Here is a 22,214-nt window from a genome sequence, read left to right on the forward strand (position 1 = left end):
TCACAGTGTCCTTCCCGTGGTGAGTGGGACAGAGAGACGAAGGAACGGAGTTTCAGTCTGTGTCCGACCCAGGTAGTGTGTGATGGGACGGTGTGGAGGGAGATTCTCTCTGTCTGACCCCGGGAGTGTGTGATGGGACGATGTGTCTCTATGTCCTTGTAAACCTTATCTGCACCCTTTCAACATTATTAATATCCTTCCTGTAATTCGATTATCAAAACTGCAACCAATTCTCCAAATTCGGCCTCACAAGTGCCTTATACAACCTTAATACAGAATTCCAACTCTTCAATTCAATACATTGATTTATAATGGCCAATGTACGAAAAGCTCTCTTTACTACATTTTGTTCCTTCAGACGCCACTTTTAGGAAATTTTGTATCTGTATTCCCAAATTCCGCTTGTCTATTGCTCTCCTCAGTGCCATGCCTTTTAACCTTGTATGTTCCGCCATGGTTTTTCCTTCCAAAGTGCAATACCCGTCCGTTGTTAACTCCATCTGCAAACACGAGGAAATCTGCAGATGCTGGAAATTCATACAACACACACAAAATGCTGTTGGAATGTAGCAGGCCAGGAATCATCTATAAGGCGAAGCACTGTCGACGTTTAGGGCCGAGACTCACTGACCACTAAACCTCCAATCATTGTATCATCAGCAAATTTGCAGGTGCAATTCACCACATTATCATCCAGATCATTGATATAGATGATAAGTAACAATGGACCCAGCACTGATCCCTGTGCACACCACTCGTCACAGGCAATCACACTCAGGGTAACAATCCTCCACTATCACTCTCTGCCTTCTTCCACTGAGCGAATGACTAATCCCATGTACCACCTCACCATTTATACCCTCGCGACTGAATCTTCCGAACTGACTTCCCAATCGGAATTTTGTCAAAGGCCTTACTGAAATCTCTGCCGACAACATCTATTGCCATCCGTTCATCCACTTTGCTGGTAACCCCCTCGAAAAACTCAAATAAATTTGTTAAACATTGACATGTCACGCACAAGTCATGTTGACTGTCCCTGATAAGTCTCTGTCGATCCAAATACGTAGATCCTATCTCTCAGTGCTCCTTCTAATAATTTTCCTACTACCGACGGCACATTTACCGGATGACTGTTAAACATATTTTAAACAACGGAACAGCATGAGATATCCTCCAGTCCTCCAAACCCTGATGAGTGTGATTGGATGGAGAGAAGAGAGATTTCCTCTGACACCGGGTATGTGTGACGGGAGTGTGTGGAGGGATATTGACTCTTTTCTTTTCTTGTGTGCGGTGAATTGGTGTGGAGACTGCTTAACCCTGGGTCTGACCCGGGAGTGAATGATGGGACGTTGCGGATGGACACTAACTCTGCGTCTGACCCCCGGGAGTGAATGACGGGACGGTGTGGACAAAGCTTCTGTTGAGTCTGAACCCAGAAGTATGTAATGGGTCGGCGTGGACAGAATACACTTTGTGTCTGTGCCCGGGAGTGTGCGATGGGATGGTGCAGACGGAGATTCACACTGACCCAGGAGTGTGTGATTGGACAGTGAGGAGGGAAATTCATTCTGGGACTGACTACAAGATTCTGAAATGAAATCTCGTGGGAGGGAGCTTCACACTGTGTCTAGCTAGGTGAGAATGTGATGGGACGGCGTGGCTGGTATTCACTATGTGTTCGAGCCCAGGAGTAGTGACGAGACGATGGTGAGGTAGCTTCACTCTGTCTCTGGTAGTGGGAGTGTATGATCTTGTCCTCAGTTGCATAATCTACTGCGGTCACCTTATCCTTGTGCGTTTTGGTCCTCGATTCTCCAATCCTGAGAAAACTGACTCCGTGCGTTCACCTTGTCTGTGCCCCATGTGGGTTTTATACAGCTCCGTTAGTTCACCTAGAACCATAGAACCATAAAACATTACAGCACAGAAAAAGGCCTTTTGGCCCTTGTTGGCTTTGCCGAAACTTTATTCTGCCTCGTCCCACTGACCTGCATCTGGGCCACATCCCTTCAAACCCTTCTCATCCATATACCAGTCCGAGATTTTCTTAAATGTCAAAAGTGAACCCGTATTCACCACTTCAGCTGGCAGCGTCATTCCGCAACTCCCAGCAATCTCTGCGTAAAGAAGCCCTCCTAACCCACAATGTTCACTTTAAACTTTTCCCCTTCACGCTTAACCCACGACCTCTGTTTATTCTTCTCCACTGGCCTCAGTCAAAAAAAGCCAAGCTTGCTCATTCACTCTACCTATACCCACCATAATTTTATACAACTCTATCAGATCACCTCTCATTTTCCTGCGCTCCAGGGAATAAAGTCCTAACCTATTCAGACCTTTCTGTGTAACTCGGTAATTCAAGTACCTGCAATATGCTTGTAAACCTTTTCTGCACTTTTTCGAATTGTTTAATATCCTTCCTGTTAATTAGGTGACCAATACTGGAACACAATACTTCAAATTCGGTCTAACCGATGTCTTACACAATCTCACCATTACATTCCAGCTCTAATACTCAGTAAGTTTATTTATAAAGGCCAATGTCCCAAAAGCTTTCTTTACATCCCTATCTAATTGTGAAGCCACTTTCAGTGAATTATGTACCTGTACTCAAGATCCCTCTGTTTTACTGCACTCCTCAGTGTCCGACCATTCACCCTGTATGTTCTACCTTGGTTTGACCTTCCGAAGTACAATACCTCACACGTCTGCATTAAAATCGATCTGCCATATTTCAGCCATTCTTCCAACCGTTCCAAAATCCCTCTGCAAGCCTTTGAAAAACCTTCTTCACTGTCCACTACACCTCCAATCTTTGGATCATCAGCAAATTTGCTGTTCCAATTTTGTCACATTGTCATCCAGATCATTGATATAGAAGTCAAATAACAATGGAACCAGCATTGATCCCTGTGGCACACCACTTGTCACAGTCCTCCACTCAGAGTAGCAATCCTCCAGTACCACTCCCTGGCTTAATCCATTGAGCCAAAGTATAATCCAATTGACTACCTCTCCATGTATACCTAGCGACTGAATCTTCCAAAATAACCTGCCATGCGGGACCTTGCCAAGGCCTTACTGAAGTCCATGTATTTAACATCCACTGTCTTCCCTTCATCCACTTTCTTGGTAACTTCCTCGAAAAACTCCAAGTTTGGGTGAACATGACCTACCACGCACAAGGACATGCTGACGTTTTGTAATGTCATTGTCAATCCAAATACTTTCAGATCATATCTCTAGTATTCCTTCCAATAATTTACTTATTATCAATGTCAAACCTACTAGCCTATGATTACTCGGCTTACTTTTTGAGCCTTTTTTAAACAATGGAACTACATGGGCTATCCTCCAATACTCCGGCCCTTGACCCGTGGATATTGACATTTTACTTATTTCTGCTCGAGCCCCTGCAATTTCAACACTAGTCTCCTTCAAGGTGCGAGGGAATACCCTGTCAGGACCTGGGGATTTATCTACCCCTGATTTACCGCAATACAGCAAAGTACCTCCTCCTCTTTAATCTGTATGAGTACCTCCCTACTTGTTTGCCTTGTTTCCGTAGATCCATTCCAGTTTCCTTATTAAATTACTAATGAAAAAAAAACACATTTAATATCTCCTCCCATTTCTTTTGGTTCCCGACATATCTGACCACTTGGATCTTTGAGAGGAACAATTTTATCCCTTACTATCATTCTGCTCTTAAAATATCTGTAGAAGCTCTTCGGATTACCTTCACCCTGACAGTAACCTCTCCTGTTATTTAGCCCTCCTAATTTCTTTCTTATTCTTTTATACTCCTCAAGCATCTTATTTTCTCCCTGTTGCCTATATATGTTATACATCTAACTCTTCTTCTTTAACAGACACCTCTGCGCTCCGAGGCATAAAGTTCAAAACTACCTGACATATTTCCATATCTCAGTCCCTGAACTATCCTCGTGCGTCTCCTCTGCACAGTCTCCAGCTCAGTGGCATCTTATCTAGAGGAAGACGACGTCATGGGAACACTCTACTCAAAGTGTGGCTTCAAGTGACGTCTTGTACAATTCCAACTTGACACTCCCTACATCTGGACTCATTGCCCTGATGGATGAAGGGCGGCGCGACAGGTGCTTAATTCACCGCACTGTCTACCTGTGACAGCACTTTCAGAGAACCGTGTCCCTGTACCCCTGGGTCGCTCTGCTCTGCAACACTCCCCAAGGTCTCTGTCTACCTGTGATTTCACTTTCAGGGAACAGTGTACCTCTAGCCGTTGGTCCCTACGTTCCATAATCTCCCCCAACGTTCCTCTCTCCTGTCTTCCAGGGTGATCTACCATCTGTGATCTGAATGAAAATATAGATGGCTGGTTTGGTATGTTTGCTGATGATACGTCGATGTGTGTTGTGGATCGCTTAGAGGACCTGCATTCAATTCCGTAGGCGATGGATCAGTTCCTGTATGGGATGGAGGAATGGCAGATGGTGTTTAACCCGGAGAAACGTAAAATGTTGCACCTTGGTAGTCGAAAGGCTCAGCTATGTGTTTTTACCAGAGGGATCTTGTAGTCCAATGCCACTGTTCATGCCATGGTTCCTGATAGGATGGCTCAGAATGCCATTCCCGCCATTATTAGATGGGGCACTGAGTTTAAAAGTCCGGCTGTACTAAAGCAATTTTACAAAAAATTCTAGTCAGCATGAATCAGGAGTATTGAATACAGTTCTGGTCAGCCCGTTATCGGAAGGATGTCAAGGCCTTTGCTGTATTCCGGAGAGGAAAAACAGAAGCTTCCTGGTTTCGATGGCTTATGCACGTGTTTGCTTCCCCTGGAACGGAGGAAAATAGGGTTGATCAGATCATAGAGTTACAGACGGTATCATTCCCAAATGTGAAATGTCTAACACGAGAGGGAATGCATCCTGGACAGCATTGCCGGCCGAAGGGGCTGGTCTTCTGCTTTACTGGCTGGTCTACGATGCAGGATGTTTCGAAACACACAAAGCCTTGTGAAATGACCAGATTCTCACAAGTCTTGGCCACAGACATTCGAGGTCCCGTGAGTAACACCACCAGGTTAGGACGTCCGCAGGCCTATGTGTTCTGTGGACAAGCCAGTACGGAAACTCAGTTCCCAATTCACTGTGAATCCCAGTCATCACAATCTTGTGAATGGATCTCCCACTTGGGCGACTTTGTCAAGGGCCGGTCTACAGTCAACTCTTTATCTCTCCATTGAAAAGCGTGATCAACCCGAGGATCCTTCCCCTGTCGACAGTTTAGGGTTCCGTCATTAACTGTCTCCTGTCCCTTCACATTTAACGCCCCAAAGGAAAATACCTCACACTTAACTGAGCTAAATTAGGTTTGCCATTTTCCACCCAGATCTACAACTGATCCATACCCCACCGAATCTACTGGCGATATTTCGCACTGTCCGCAACACCGCCAATCCTTGTGGCTCCTGAGATTTTACAACCATCCATCTCTATTTTCATGCAGGACAATCACACATCACAAATACCGGATGGTCCGGTTGTAGTTGTATACCATATACCCAACGACGTGGGTTTGATGAGTGAAGTGTCCTGCGTAGGGAGTGCAGGGAGTTAGGTGCGAAGCTTAATAGCCTCCAGGGTAAAATTCTCAGGATTGCTACCTGGGCCACATGCGAGTGAGGCCAGGAACAGAAAGATTATACAGATTAATACGTGGTTGAAGCGAGGGTTCTTAGATGCGTGGGCTTTGTGCCAGGGAAACGTGGGATCTGTTCCGAAGGGACGGTTCACACCTGAACTAGAGCTGCACTAATATTCTTGCAGGGAAGTTTGCTAGTGCTTCTTGGGCGGGGTGGGGGGGGGCGGTTAAACTCAACTGAACTTGCAGGGGGCGGAGATCCAGAATGTGAGAGAGGGTAGCGAGATGAGGAATAAAGAACAGGTCGCGACTACACGGTTCCGGAATATTAAGTGTGTAGTAGAGAAAGGTGAGGCGGAACAAGTGATAAGGAGGACACATGTACAGAGGGTTGGTCTGACGGAACATGGAGTTAATTGTGCAGAAAGAATAAGTAAATTTAGAAAGGACAACAAAATTCTTGGGGCGTATAGCCCGATGGGATTTCGGGGAGCTGGGTTAAGCACAATAGGCAGAGATTCAAGCAGAGAGAGGAGAAATGGGCTAAAAATTCTATATCTGAATGGACGAAGTGTCAGAACTAAGGCGGATGAGCTTGAAGCTCAGGTGAGAATGGGTAACTATGATGTTGTTGGGATAACGGAGACATGGCTGCAGGGACATCAGACCTGGGAAATGAATGTACAAGGGTATGCGTTCAATCGTCGGGACAGAAATGTGGGCAGAGGGGTTGGGTTGACCCTGTTGGTGAAGAATGAGATTCAGTCCTTTGCAAGGGGGGACATAGGATCAGGATAGGTGGAGTCTGTATGGATAGAATTGAGTAACAGTAAGGGCAAAAGGACCCTAATGGGTGTTGTCTATAGGCCATCAAACAGTAGCATGGATATTGAGTGCAAGTTGAATAGGGAGTTAACATTGGCATGTGACAAAGGTAATGTCGCAGTAGTTATGGGGGATTTCAACATGCAGGTGAACTGGGAGAATCAGGTTGGTGCTGAACCCCAGGATAGGGAATTTGCAGAGTGCCAACGGGATGCATTCTTTGGAACAGCTTGTACGAGAGCCGACCAGGGACAAGGCTATTCTGGATTTAGTCTTGTGCAATGAACCCGATTTGATAAGCGATCTTGAAGTAAAGGAGCCATTGGGAGGTAGTGACCATAACATGATCTGTTTTTATCTGCAGTTTGAGAAGGAGAAGGGCAGCTCGGAGGTGTCAGTGCTGCAGTTGTACAAAGGAGACTACGGAGCCATGAGTTAGGAACTGGTCAAAGTTAACTGGACGGGTATCCTAGCGTAAAAGACAGTGGAACAGCAATGGCAGGTGTTCTTGGGAATGATGCACAAGGTGCAAAATCAGTTCATCCCCCGGAGAAGGAAGGATTCAACGGGGGGAAAGGGGCCACAGTGGTTGACAAAAGAAGTCAGAGATTGCATAGCATTAAAAAAAGGAAGTATGACAGAGCTAAGGTGAGTGGGAGGACTGATGATTGGGAAGTTTTTAAGGAACAACGGAAATTAAAAAGGTAATTCGAGGTAATAAAACGAGGTATGAACGCAAGCTAACCAGGAATATAAAGGACGATAGCAGAAGATTTTTTTCGGTATGCGAAGCGAAAGAAGATGGTTAAGAACAAGGTTGGGCTCTTGAAGAATGAATTCGGTGAAATTGTCATGGGAAACAGAGAGATGGCAGAAGAATTTAATAAGAACTTTTGATCTGTCTTCACTAAGGAAGACACAAGCAATATCCGAGGTGTATGAATGGGCCAACTACATAGGGTAACAGAGGAAATGAAACAGATTGACATTAGGTAGGAAACGGTGATGAATAGACTGATGGGACTGAAGTCTGACAAATCCCCAGGTCCAGATTGTCTGCATCCTAGGGTACTAAAGGAGTAGGCCCTGTAAATTGCTGATGGATTGGTAATCATTTTCCAATGTTCCTTAGATTCAGGATCAGTTCCTGAGGATTGGAGAATGGCTAATGTTATCCCAGTTTTTAAGAAAGGAGGAGTGGAGAAAACAGATCTGTCAGCCTAACATCAGTAGTGGGGAAGATGCTAGAGTCCATTATTAAAGCTGAAATAGTGGCATATCTAGATAGCAGTGATAGGATTGGGCTGAGCCAACATTTACCAAGGGTAAATCATGCTTGACTAATCTATTGGAGTTTTTCGAGGACGTTACCAGGAAGATAGACAAGGGATATCCAGTGGATGTCGTGTACCTCAATTTTCAGAAGGCATTTAATAAGGTCCCACATAGGAGATTGGTGGGTAAAATCAAAGCTCATGGCTTTTGTGGGAATACATTGACATGCATTGAAATCTGGTTGGCATATAGAAAGCAAAGGGCAGCGGTGAATGGGTGTATCTCGGAATGGCAGGTGATGACTAGTGGGGTGCCACAGGGCTAGGTATTGGGACCACAGCTGTTTACGATTTACGTCAACGATTTAGATGAAGGCATTGAGAGGAACATCAGCAAGTTTGCTGATGATACTAAGCTGGCTGGCAGTGTGACATGTGATGAGGATGTTAGGAGAATTCAGGGTGACTTGGATAGGCTGGGTGAGTGGGCAGATACTTGACAGATGAAGTCTAATATGAATAAGTGCGAGGTTATCCACTTGGGGTGTAAGAACTGGAAGGCAGATGATTATCTAAACGGTGTAAAGTTAGGTAAGGGAGAAATACAACGAGATCTAGTAGTCCTTGTTCGTCTATCACTGAAGGTGAATGAGCAAGTACAGCAGGCAGTGAAGATGGCTGAAGGAATGTTGGCCTTTATTACAAAGGAAATTGAGTACAGGAACAAGGACATCCTCTTGCATTTGTACCGGGCCCTTGTGAGACCACACCTGGTGTATTGTGTACAGTTTTGGTTTCCTGGGTTAAGGAAGGACATCCTGGCTGTAAAGGAAGTGCAGCATAGATTCACAAGGTTAATTCCTGGGATGTCCGGACTGTCTTACGCAGAGAGGTTAAAGAGACTGGGCTTGTACACGCTGGAATTAAGGAGATTGTGAGGGGATCTGATTGCAACATATAAGATTATTAAGGGATTTGACAAAATAGAGGCAGGAAATATGTTCCAGATGCTGGGAAAGTCCAGTACCAGAGGACATGGTTTGAGAATAAGGGGTAGGTCATTTAGGACAGAGATAAGGAAAAACTTCTCCCAGAGAGTTGTGAGGATCTGGAATGCACTGCCTCGGAAGGCAGTGGAGGCCAATTCTTTGGATGCTTTCAAGAAGGAGCTAGATATGTATCTTATTGATAGGGGAATCAATGGATATGGGGACAGGGCAGGAACCGGGTATTGATAGTAGATGATCAGCAATGATCTCAAAATGGCGGGGCAGGCTCGAAGGGCCGAATGGTCTACCTCTGTACCTATTGTCAATTGTCTATTGTCTATTTCCCAGTATCTTTTCCCTTTTTCCTCAAAATATAATTTGTTTTATTTGTTATTGAAAAACATTTCGGAACAGGCACTTTCGGCCATTCAGGCCGCGCTGCTCAACAATTCTCCAAATTATTCCGATTTCTAATGACTGTTGAATTTACAATAACCAATTAACCAACCTATCGGTATGTCTTTGGACTGTCGGAGGAAACCAGAGCGCCCGGAGGAAATCCGCTCGGTCATGGGGAGAAATTGGAAACTCCAAGGCAGCGGCGGGAATTGAACCCTGGTCGCTGGTACGGTAAAGCGCTGCGCTAACCATCACGTGCCCGTACCGCCCTTCTCATTGTCAGCTGCCAGAAAACAAAGAAACACAACGGAGTAGTCGAAAATCCCCACAACATGTTAATGCCCACAAGACCGTCACTTATCCCTTGCGTGAAAAAGGGCCAAAGCGGGCGAACAATAATACGGCTACGAAAAATAATAAACCCCCGACAATCTCTCAATCCACTCTTTTTTACCCCCTCCTCTCTCGCTCCCTTTGTTTCTTCCCGCCACTCTCCCATTTTTCCTCCCCTCACTCCCCCTCTCTTCCCTAATCTTCCACTCTCTCTCGCACATCACACTCACCCTTCACTCAAAACACCGCTTCCTCTTTTTATGCAGCCATTCCCTGTCTCCGTTCTCTTTTCGCTTTCCTTCCCCCATTCTCTCACATTTTACTCATATCGCTCCCCTCTCACTCTCGCCATCTTCTTCTGTTTATCTGAATCGTCTCTCCACAGGTCCGCATATACAGCAGCCGAACGAGAACATCGGAAATAGACCGGACCGTAGAATCTGCCTACTCTGCTTGGTTACGTTCGTCCTCTTCGTGACTGTGGTCGGGCTGTCGATTCATGGTGAGTCGAACGGACTCCGGTTGGAGTCAGACCATAAGCTGGGAGTGTGGAATGAAGTGTGAGTGTAAAACCTCACAGTTCCTCGTCCACAACTGTCCCTCACCATGACACTGAAACGTACTGTTACGTGACACCGACACGTACCTCACCGTGAAACTGACACTGCTGTCAGCTTGACAGGGACACGACTCCCACCGTGCGCCGTCATGTCCACACCGTGACACCGACTCCCACCTCACCGTGACACTGAAAAATAATAAACTCGGAATCAAGACTGCCAATTCCCCGTGGACCCCTTGTATCATAATCCTCTGGATAAGACTCCCCTGAGAGACCCAGTCAAACACCCCAACTCCAACTTAATCGATCCCATTCGGGAGAGGTGACAAAATCTCAGGAATCAGAGAGACGCTTGTCGGCCCTGGGAAGTGAAGGGATTTGGACTCAGCGATGAGGCTCAATTTAACTGAGATTGAGAGAGGGAGGGGTGATCGTGGTGAAAGGGGAGACAGCGGCTGGTGGGTGGAAGAGAGTCCCAGTGAGGGACACGGCTGAATTCACCCACACACTGAAAGGGAACATGGGGAATAGATCGAACCGTAGGATCTGCCTATGGCGTCTCTTTACGTCCGTCATTATCGTGACTGTTGCCGGGCTGTCGACCCATGATGAGCCGAACGGGCTCCAGATGGAAATTAAATTAAATTGGAAATTAAATTGTCTTTGTGAAACACCACCGGGACACTGACACCACTTTACTGTGACACAGAGGCACCACTCACTGTGACATCTATAAGCTCCTCAACCTGACTCGGCCAGCTCCGCACCGTGACACCCCTTACCAAGACGGTATCGCCCCTAAACATAACACCGATGTACCGCTCACTGAGGCAATTATCCACACCTCACCCTGACGCTGTTAAAACCGTCACCGCGATAGTGACTCCGAATTGCACAGGAAAACCTATGTAGTACACCCCGTGACGTCGATGCATAACTCAGCGTGACACTGTCACACCCACCGTCGCCATGACTTGCCTCTCACCATGACACAGACACACCCCTCTCTTTGGGAACAGCACACCCCACACCATGACACAGGTACTCCACCCGCCGTGACATCTCCACGCTTCTCACTCTGAGATTTCTCACGCCATGACATCGAAAAGCGCTTCATTGTGACCCGGCACAACTCGGGCCAGGGCACCTAAACACCTGTTACAGTGACACCGACACTTTCCTCACATCAACTCGGATTGACTGACAGGATACTTATTCAGACCCCCATTGTAACATGAACTAAATCTTCATCGTGACATTGATATACCCCTCAGCGTGACACAGAAACGCCTCTCAGTTCCCTCCAGTTTACCCCATTTCCCTCGGTATCAATATGTCTGCCTGTCTGTCTCCAGGTGGCGCCGACGCCTCTCACTGCGCCACCAGCACATCCATCACTGTGACACCTTTCACCTTGACACTGACACAACACTCTCTGTGACCCGTTCGGTAGCGTGACGCTGAGTCACGTGTCACTGCAAACGGTAACCATCCTTCACCATCTCTCTCAGTCTCACAGATTCGTTATTCCAAGGAAAACTGCCAAACTGAACTCCGTCTCCAGTTCACTGAGATGCAAACGAAGTACAGATCTGTCAACGAAACCAAGGCTCAAATCTGTGAATTGTTGACCAGCAGAAGCGGTGAGGCATCATCCCCCTCTTTCACCCGTTCCTCATCACAGGACAGGCATGGAGAGAGGAAGCGTCACTCTGTGTCTGACATCGGGAGTGTGTGATGAGATGGTGTGGAGGATGATTCACTCTGTGCTTGACCCGGGGAGTGTGTTATGGGGCTGTGTGGAGGATGTCTGTCCCCTGAAGTGCGTTCTGGCACCGTGGAGAGAGCGTTTCACTCTGAATCTGCGAGTGTTCGACGGGACGGTGCAGCGGGGGCTTCGCTATGTATCTGAATGCGGGAGTGTGTGATTGGATATTGGAGAGATAGGTTCCGTCTGTGTCTGAATCCCAGAGTGAGGAAAGGGACGGAACAGAGGGAACATCACTCTGCGACTTAATCTGGGTGTGTGTGATGGGACAGTGTGGATGGAGCTTCTCTCTGTGTCTGACTCCGGGAGTGTGTGATGGGATAGTGGAGAGACAGTTTCCGTCTGTGTCTGAATCCCAGAGTGAGGAATGGGACGGAACAGAAGGAACATCACTCTGCGACTTAATCTGGGTGTGTGTGATGGGAGATTGTGGAAGGAGCTTCTCTCTGTCTCTGACTCCGGGAGTGTGTGATGGGATCGTAGAGAGTCAGCGTCAGTGTCTGACTCCGGGAGTGAGTAATGGGATCGTAGAGTGACAGCGTCTGTGTCTGAATCCCAGAGTGAGGAATGAGACGGAACAGAGGGAACATCACTCTACGACTTAATCAGGGTGTTTGTGATGGGACAGTGTGGAAGGAGCTTCTCTCTGTGTCTGACTCCGGGAGTGTGTGAGGGGACAGGGTGGACGGAGCTTTTCTCTGTGTCTGACTCCGGGAGTGTGTGAGGGGACAGGGTGGACGGAGCTTCTCTCTGTGTCTGACTCCGGGAGTGTGTGGTGGGATCGTAGAGAGACAGCGTCTGTGTATGACTCCGGGACTGTGTGAGGGGACAGTGTAGAGGGCCGTTCATTCTATGTATCAGCGGATTGTGTGATTGGAGGTTCTTGAGCGACTCTGAACCCGTCAGTGTGCCATGGGAGAGTGGGGCGGAACTTCGCTTTGTGTGAGAGTGCAGCTGAGCGTGAGGGGACGTTTGAGAGAGATCTTCACTCTGTGAGTCGCCAGGAGGTGTGTGATGTAAGGAGGGCGTAAGGAGGGAGATTTAAACTGTGATAGGCTCGAGAATGTGTGATGGGACGGTGTGGAGGCAGCTTCCCTCTGTGTCTGACACCTGCAGTGTGTGATAGGACGTTGTAGGGGATGATGAGCTTCGCCTGTTCACTGACCCCTGTGTTATTTGATGTCACCCGTTAAAAGGAGTATCAAACTGTGTCTGACCACGGAATTATGCGGCGGGATTGTACAGAGAGTGTTTCATTTCCTATCTGACCACGGGGATTGTGTTGGAGAAGTGTTGGGGATGCTCACTCTGTGTTTCGCCGCAGGACTTCATGATGGGAGAGCATGCAGTGAGTTTCACTCCATATTTGACCCAATGAGTTTGTGATAGTGTGGTGGAGAGAAAGCTTCAGTCTGAGACTGACCCCGGTCTTGTGTGATGGGACAGTGTGGTTGGAGAATCACTCTATGTTTGATACTGGGAGACTATAATGGGATCGTCAGACAATAGCTTCATTCTTCATCTATCCCTGAGATTGTGTGTCGTGACGTTGTGGATGGAACACAAATTTCTGTCTGCCCAATCAGGAATGTGTGATTGAATGGTCTGCAGGGAACTTCACTCTATAACTGACGCGGGAGGCTGTGGTGGGACGGTGCCGAAGTAGTTTCATTGCGATTCTGACCTTGGGTGTGTGTGATGTGATGGTGTGGGGTGAGATTCACTCTGTATCTGACCGCCGGATTGTGTGATAGGATGCTGCGGAGGGAGATTCACTCTGAGTCTGATCTCAGGTGAGTGTGATGGGGCGGTGTGGAGGGAGATTCACTCTGTGTCTGACACCGGGAGTGTGTGATGGGACGGTGTGGAGGTAGATTCACTCTGTGTCTGACACCGGGAGTGTGTGATAGGACGGTATGGAGGGATATTCACACTGTGTCTATCCGTAAGAGCGTGTGATTTGACAGTAAGCAGCGTGCAGTCTGAATCCATGAGTGTGTGATGCGGCCGTAGCAAAAGAGAGCTTCACTCTCTGTCTGACCCCGGGTGTGCATGATGTATTAGTATAAGGGATTTCCACTCTATGTTTAATCCTGGATTCTGTGATGGGGCAGTGCTGAAGGAGAATCCCTCAGTGTCTGGCAACTGGTTGCGTGATTGGAAATTCGGGAGGGAGCTAATTGATATCTTTCACCCGTGGGTGTGTGAAGGTACAGCAGAACTATTTCTGTCTGTCCCTCCGGATCTCTGTGATAGCATGGCGGAAAGGAGCTTTTAACTGACACCTGAAGTCTGTGATGGGGAGGAATTGAGGGAGCTACACCTGGTCAGGGGTCCCTCGAATGTGTAATTGGGTGCCGTGGCGGGAGTTTCAATTTGGGTCTGACAGCAGTTGAGTGTGATAGGACGGAGTGAACGATCTTCAGTTTGATTCTGACGACGGACACGTGTGATAGAAGGGTGTGAAGTTAGTTTGTATTTGACCCCGGGAACGTATAATGGGGCAGTTTCCTGGGAGTCTCACCCTGTGTCTGACCCCGGGAGTATGTGATGTGATAGTGTGGTGTGAGCTTTACTCTGTGTCTGACACTGTGCGTTTGCGATGGGATGCTATGCGGGGGCATCACTCTGTTTCTAACCCCAGGAATGAGGATTGGGAGAGTGAGGAGGGAACATCACTCTGTCTTTTACCAGAGTGTCCGATGGAACAGTGCAATACGGAGCTCACACTGGGTGAAACCCCTGGGAGTGTGATGGGTCTGTATGGAGGGAGTGTCGCTCTGCGTCTGACCTCTGTCGACTGTGATTGGATGATGTGGAAGGAACTTCACTTTCTGAATGACGGAGTGTGAGTGTGATGGAATGCTACTGAGCGATCATCACTTATATCTGTCCCCTGGAGTGTGTGATGGTGCGGTGTGGAGGGAGACTCACTCTGTGTCTGACCCCGGGAGTGTGTGATGGGACGGTGTGGAGGGAGATTCACTTTGTGTCTGTCCCCGGGAGTATGAGATGGGACGGTGTGGAGGGAGATTCACTCTGAGTCTGACCCCGGGAGTGTGTGATGGGACGGTGTGGAGGGAGATTCACTGTGTGTCTGACCACAGGAGTATGTGATTGGACGGTGTGAGGAGGGTTCACTGTTTCTAACAGGACTGTGTGATGGGACGGTGTGAAGGGATCCTCTTTCCATGTTTGACTCACAGCGCATGTAATGGACCGGACGCAGGGAGATTCACTGTTCCTTCTTCCTATTTTCCAGAGCAAAATTGTTCCCAGTCCTGGATCGGAAATGAAGGCGGCTGTTATTTTATAACCACGTTTAAATTATCCTACCATAAGGCGAGGCAGTATTGTTCGGACGCTGATTCTAAACTTCTTGAAATAAATTCAGCAGAAGAAGCGGTATGTGTCCGATCGACGGAAGATATATCCACACCAGAGTGAAGTTCCCTCCACACCGTTTGATCTCACACTCCCGGTGTCAGAAACTGAATGAATTTCCTTCACATCGTCCCGTCACACATTTCCGGGGTCAGACTCAGAGTGAATCTCCCTCCACACCGTTTAATGACACAGTTCCGAGGTCAGACACAGAGTGAAGCTCCCTCCTTCTAGTCCCAGGACTCACTCCCGGTGTCATAAACGGAGTGAATTTCCTTCACACCGGCCCGTCACACATTTCCGGGATCAGACACAGAGTGCAGCTCCCTCCACGCCATCACATCACTAATCCCGTGCTCGTACACAGAGAATTCCCTCCATACGGTCTCATCACACACTCCCGGGTTCAGACACAAAGTGAGGCTCCATCTACCCCTTGCTGTCACGTTCTCCTGTAGTGAGACATAGAATTCAGCTCCTTCAATACCATCTCTTCAAACTCTTCATGATTCAGACAGAAATGGATGCTCTTTAAAATTTGTTCTAATTCAATCGTTAATGATAGCAATTTAATTTCACAGAATTTTGTTGTCAAAGCTGTCCGCGACCAAGGTAGTTCATACTGGATTGGAAAATGCAAAGACGGGTGAGATTTGGGGTCTTGCAAGTTTCTGAGAGGAAAGTGGGTCGTCGGATTGATACAGGCTGCGAGAGGCGAGTGGACAGTGGATTTATTTTGGGGACTGGCTCAGGCTGCGGGAAGGTTGTGTGCAGTGGGATTTGTTTGTGGTCACACACGTGTTGCTAAAGGGAGTGGGCATTGGTATGAAATGGCGGACTGAGAAGGGCTGTCGGGAGAGAGTGGGTAATCGGAGCGTTTTGGAGAGAGAGGAAGTTCTGCGGTGAGAGAATGGGCAATTGGATTTGTTTCGGGATCGACAAGGACTGTTGGTAGAGAGTGTGCAGTAAAACTAATGTAACCATATAACAATTACAGCACGGAGACAGGCCATCCCGGCCCTACTAGTCCGTGCCGAAAGCTTAGTCTCACTTAGTTCCACCTACCTGCACTCAGCTCAGAACCCTCCATGTAATTCCTGTCCAAAATCTATTCTTTTTTTAAATGACAGAATCAAATTTGCTACTGGAAGCTTGTTCCACACAGCTACCACTCTCTGAGTAAAGAAGTGTTGCCCTTAAACTTTTGCCTGTTAACTCTCAACTTATGTCCTCTTGTTCGAATCTCCCATACTCTCAATGGAAAATCCCTATCTACGTCAACTCTACCTATCCCCCTCATAATTTTAAATACCTCTATCAATTCCCCTCTGACCCTTCTACGATCCAAAGAATAAAGACTTAACTTGTTCAACCTTTCTCTGTAACTTAGGTGCTGGAACACAAGTAAAATTGTTGTAAATCTCCTCTGTACTCCATTTATTTTGGTGACATCTTTCCTATAATTCGGTGACAAAACTGTGCACAAAACTCCAAATTTGGCCTCACCAATGCCTTGTACAATTTTGACATTACATCACAACTACTATACGCTTTGCTCTGATTTATAAAGGACAGCATAACAAAAGCTTTCTTCACCATCCTGCACACATGAGGTTCCACTTTCAGGCAACTATGCACCATTATTCCTCGATCACTCTGTTCTACTGCATTCCTCAATGCCTTACCATTTACCATGTATATCTTTTTTAATTTGTCCTACCAAAATGTCGCACCTCACTCTTATCAGCATCAACTCCAGCTGCCATCTTCGAGCACACTCCTTCTATTGGCCTAAATTGTTCTGCAAGCTTTGAACACCAACCTCATTGTCTACAACGGCACCTATCTTAGCATTACCTGCATACTTATTAATCCAATTTACCACCCCATCATCCAGATCGTTAATGTATAAGACAAACAACATTGGACCCAGTACAGATCCCTGAGGCACACCACTAGTCACCGGCCTGCAACGTGAGCAAACAGTTACCCACCACTACTCTCTGACATCTCCCATCCAGCCACTGTTGAATCCATTTTACTGCTTCAATATTAATATCTAACAATTGAACCTTCTTAACTAACCTTCCATGTGGACCATTGTCAAATGCCTTACTGAAGCCCTTATAGACAATTTCCATTGATTTTCCCTCGTCAGCTTTCCTCGTAACCCCTTCAAAAAATTCAATAAGATTTGTCAAACATGAGCTTCCATGCACAATTCTATGTAGACTGCTTCTAAACAGACCCTGTCTATCCAGATAATTATATATGCCATCTCGAAAACTATGTTCCATTAGTTTACCCACCACGGACGTCAAACCTGTACGCTAATAATTACGAGGTTTACACTTAGATTCCAATTTAAACAATGGAACCACATGAGAAATACGCCATTCCTCCGGCATCATTCCAGTTTTCGAATGACATTTGAAATATTTCTCTCAGAGTCCCTGCTATTTCTACACTAACTTATCAGGACCCGGAGACTTATCCAACTTTTGTATTCTTTAGAAACTCCAGTACTTACTCTTCTTTAATCATCATAGCTTAAATAACTACCCTACTTGTTTCCCTTATTTTTATAATTCAATATTCCTCTCCTCAGTGAATAACGATGAACAGAAATTGGTCAAAATCTCCCCGATCTCTTTTGGCTCTACAAATAGCTGTCCACACTGATTCTCTAAACGACGAACTTCATCCTTCATTATCCATTTGCAATTAATATAACTGCAGAAACACTTTGAATTTATTTTCACCTGACTCGCCAAAGCAACCTCATATATTGTATTAGCTTACTAATTTCGTTCATAAGATTCTTTTTACATTCTTTATATTCTACGAGCACATCATCTACTCCACGCTGCCTATATTTATTGTAGATCTGTCTCTTTTTCCGAATGTGGTTTCCAATATCCCTTGAAAACCATGGCTCTCTAAATCTTTTAAACTTTCCTTTCAACCTCATAGGAATATAAAAAATTATGTACCCTCAAATGTTCAACTTTAAAATGACCTCCATTTCTCGAATACGATCTCCCCATAAAACAAATCGTTCAAATCCACTCCATCTAAATCCATTCGCACCTCCTCAAAGTTAGCATTTCCCCAAGTAAAAATCTCAACTCAGATTCCAGTTCTATCTTTCTCCATAATTATATTGAAACTAATGTTATTGTGATCATTGGACCCGAAGAGATCCCCAAATCATAGCTCGGTCACCAGACCTATCTCATTCCCTGACAGGAGATCCAACACTGCCCCGTCTCCAGTTGGTACATAAATGTATTTCTAAAAAAAATATATCCAGCACACATTTTTAAAACTCCAAACCATCCAGCCCTTTAACAGAATCGGCTTCCAAGTCTATGTGTGGAAAATTAAAATCTCCCACATTCACTACAAATACCTGCTATCTCCTTACAAATGTGTTGCTCCAATTCTCGCTCCCCATTACTCCATTCCCATTCCTCAATTCCACACAGATAGTTTCCCTGGACGAGCCCTCTAGTCTATCCTGCCTTTCCACCTCTATAATATTTTCTTTGGCAAGCAATGCCACACCTCCCCCTCTTGCCCCAACGAAATCCACGAATATTTAGATGCCAATCACGCCCCTCCTGCAAACATTGTTCAGTAATTGCTACGTACATCATATTTCCAGGTATCAATCCGTACTATAAGCTCATCCACCTTTCTTGCAGTTCTGCTAGCATCAAAATAGATGCATTTAAGAAACGCTCCACCTCTTCCTCTCTGTTTATCCCTAACGGTGCAAACAACTTTATTATCTTTCTTTTCCTTCTCCCCTACATCTTTGGTCTGTGCGCTCCCCTTCTCTATCACCTGCTTATCCTCCCCACAGACTGTCTACTAGCTTTCTCTATTTGTGAACTAACCTCCTTTCTCCTAGATTCTGCAAATTGATTCCCACCCACAGCCATTCTAGTTTAAAGTCTCCCCGGGTGCCTTGGCAAGCCTCCCGGCCAGGATATTTGAACCCCCCCCCCCCTAGGATTCAACTATAACCCGTCCTTTTTATACAGGTCACGCCTGCCCCAAAAGAGGGCCCAGTAATCCAGAAACTTTAATCACTGCCCCCTGCTCCAATACTTCAGCCACGTATTTATCTTTCAACTCATTCCATCCCTACTGTCACTGTCGAGTCACAAAGGCAGTTTTCCCGAGATTCCTGAATTTGCGGCCCTTCTTTTCAACTGCCTTCCTTTCTCCGTATCTTCGCCTTTCAGCACAATTTCACTTTTCCTACCTATGTCATTGGTACCGATATGTACCACGACCTCTGGTTACTCACTCTCCCACTTCCGGATATCCTGGTCGCGATCAGAAACATCTCGGACCCTGGCACGAGGGAGGCAAACTGCAATTCAGGACTCCTGACTGCGTCCACAGAATCGCCTAACTGACCCTCTAACTATCAAATCGCCTACTAATACTGCCTTCCTCTTCCTTTTCCTTATCTTTTGATCTACAGGGCCGGACTTTTTGAGCCAATGTCAAGGACACTGTCGTTTCCCCCAGGTAGATTGCTCCAACCACCCCACACCCCCCGCAAAAGTACTGAAACTGGAGTACTTATTGTAAAGGGGTAGCTCCACTGGGGTACTCTCCAGTACCTGACTCTTACTCTTCCCAATCCTAACCGTGACCCACCTGACAGTAACTCCTCTCTATCATCTTCTTCCTCTCCCGGAGCAGACGAAGGTCATGGAGCGACAGCTCCAGTTTCCTAACGCGATCCCTTAGGAGCTGCAGCTCACCGCAGCTGATGCAGCTGTACACGTCCAGGAGGCTACGAGTCTCCGGGACCTCCCGCATCCGAACACCGAGAACAACAAGCTGCCCTCACTCATATAATTCCCCCCTTTCCTCAAATAGCAGGGAAAATTAAAAACTGAACCTACCTTGCCTCGCCCGTTTCCACCTAAGCCCGTTGAGGCAAAGCCCTTAAGCCTTCACTCTGCTCCCGGCTCACTCCGCTGCCCGCTGTGTAAAGCTGTGTTGCTTTCAAATCTTCCCCGCTTCACTGCCCAACTTCACACGCCTGCGCAGTCCCGGCTCTCTTAACTCGGATGAGAAGAAGAAAAAATCAAAATGGCTCCCGCCGCACTCCCGTTCTGATCCTCACACTTCCTTCTCCAAATGTGGGAACTGACATGGGCTGTGGGAAGAGAGGGCGATGTGGGAGTCTGTTGGTGGTTGACACAGATCGTTTGGGAGAAGGATAGGCAGTGGGATTATTATGGCGACTTACACGGGAACTTGAGGTGAGAGTGCGAAGTGCAAGTATTTTTGGGACTAGCACGGGGCTGAGGGGAGAGAGTGGAGCTATGGAGATCTTTTGGGAACTGCCCAGGTTGTGGGAGAGAGTGAGGCGGTGGGAGCATTTTAGGGCCTGGCACATGTCTGTGGGGAGAGAATGAGGGAGGGGTGTACTTTGCGTTCAGACACAGATCTGTGGGAGAGAATGTTTCAGTGGGAGTACTCTGGGGACTGAGACACGTCCGTGGGGAGAGCATGGGAAGCGTGAGATGTTTTGGTGACTGACGCAGGTCTCTAAGAAGAGGGGTGGGCAGTGGGATTATTTCCGGGACCGGCAGAGGGCTGTGGGGAGAGAGTCAGGCAGTGGGTGTAATTTGGACTGACACCGATCTGTGGGGTGGGAGTGCTGAGTGTGTACTTAGGCAGAAAACACAGGCCTGTGCAGAAACACTGAAGAAGTGGGAGCATTTTGAGGACTGACATGGGGCCTTGGGAGACACCAGAGCTGCGGGAATATTTTGGGGACTGACACGGGCCTGTGAGGAGAAGGTTGGGTACTGTTATTATTCTGACACAGATCAGTGGGTAGAGGGTGGGGCAAGGGATTACTTTAATGACTGACACAGGGCTGCAGGGAGAGATTGGGTCAGTGGGAGTATTCTGGAGACTGAAACAGGGCTGTTCTGGGAAAGTGGGGTTGTGGGATATGTTGAGGTGCCACATGTCAATGGCGAGGGAGGGTATCAGTGGTTTTGGGGACAGACTGCTGGAGGTGAGTTGAAATTGTTTACCTCTCTTTGATAGGAAAGTGGCTTCGCATGTCCTGTTCCGGATAAACGGTGGAGACTTCGAATGCGGTAAATGTGCAAATGACACTGAGGTTAAAGATTGCAGTCAGGTTCCTGCACGCTTCATCTGTGAGAAGTCAGAATTTTTGTATCCGGATATTTATGAAATGATAAAGGATCTCTGTCGACAACCAGTGGGACCGACTTGAATTTCATGATAAAATCTTCTTTCTCCCCAATTTCTCTTAACCACTCAGACTACCCCTTCCGTACCGCTGCTCCTCACCCTTATCCTATTCTCATCTTCCATCGCAATCTTACTCACCATCTGGCCCTCTCTTTACCCTCGTCCATCTGAAGTCTCTCTCCGATCCCTCTCTTCTCCCGCCTCCAAAGTTTCATCCGCTTTTTCCTAACCACGCTTTCTTGCCTCCCTCTCTCCTAATACCCCTTCTGTTTCCGGTCTCTCCCTCGATTCTCTACTCTGTCTCTACCCACTCTCCCCATCGCACTGTGTCCCTTTTATCTAAACCAACTCGCTCCCCGTTTCTATCTTTAGCTACTCTCACCTCAATCATGTGCGTTAATGTTCTCGATACCCCAGTCCTGGGGAAATAGAGTGCGCGCATTCGCCTTATCTGTGTCCCTCGTGGTTTTGTACACCTCTGTAAGGTCACAGAAAAAAAGTCTCAGAATTCCCAACCTCGCTCCATAAGTCAGTCCCTCCTGTCCCGGCAACATCTTCGGAAATCTCCCTCTGCAATCCTTCCAGTTCGTTGAGATTTTTCTCAGAGCAAGGCAAGCAGATCTGAACTCCATACTCCAAGTGCGGCCTGACCGACGTCATCTGCAACTGCAACGTGACCTCCGACGCCCGGACTCAGTGTCCTGACTGATGAAGGCCAGCGTGTCAGATGTCCTGTCCACCTGTATCGCATTTTTTTACCGGATTCACGGTCTGTTTTATTATCT

At 47.0% G+C, this 22,214-nt stretch overlaps 1 protein-coding gene across 1 annotated transcript in view; it reads left to right on the top strand.

Annotated features, from left to right (window-relative positions):
* LOC132389297 (C-type lectin domain family 9 member A-like) overlaps positions 1–21,451 on the top strand; it is a 21,499-nt gene extending 48 nt beyond the window's left edge. The window contains exons 1-6 of the mRNA XM_059961807.1: positions 1–19; positions 9,840–9,956; positions 11,528–11,659; positions 15,047–15,189; positions 15,750–15,814; positions 21,259–21,451. The exon at positions 1–19 is cut by the window's left edge and continues 48 nt beyond it. Of these exons, the coding sequence (XP_059817790.1) occupies positions 1–19; positions 9,840–9,956; positions 11,528–11,659; positions 15,047–15,189; positions 15,750–15,814; positions 21,259–21,451 (669 nt within the window). The remainder of the gene's footprint in view (positions 20–9,839; positions 9,957–11,527; positions 11,660–15,046; positions 15,190–15,749; positions 15,815–21,258) is intronic.
* Positions 21,452–22,214: the final 763 nt, after the last annotated feature.

Source organism: Hypanus sabinus, unplaced genomic scaffold (assembly GCF_030144855.1).
Source record: "Hypanus sabinus isolate sHypSab1 unplaced genomic scaffold, sHypSab1.hap1 scaffold_529, whole genome shotgun sequence".
Taxonomy (NCBI): domain Eukaryota; kingdom Metazoa; phylum Chordata; class Chondrichthyes; order Myliobatiformes; family Dasyatidae; genus Hypanus; species Hypanus sabinus.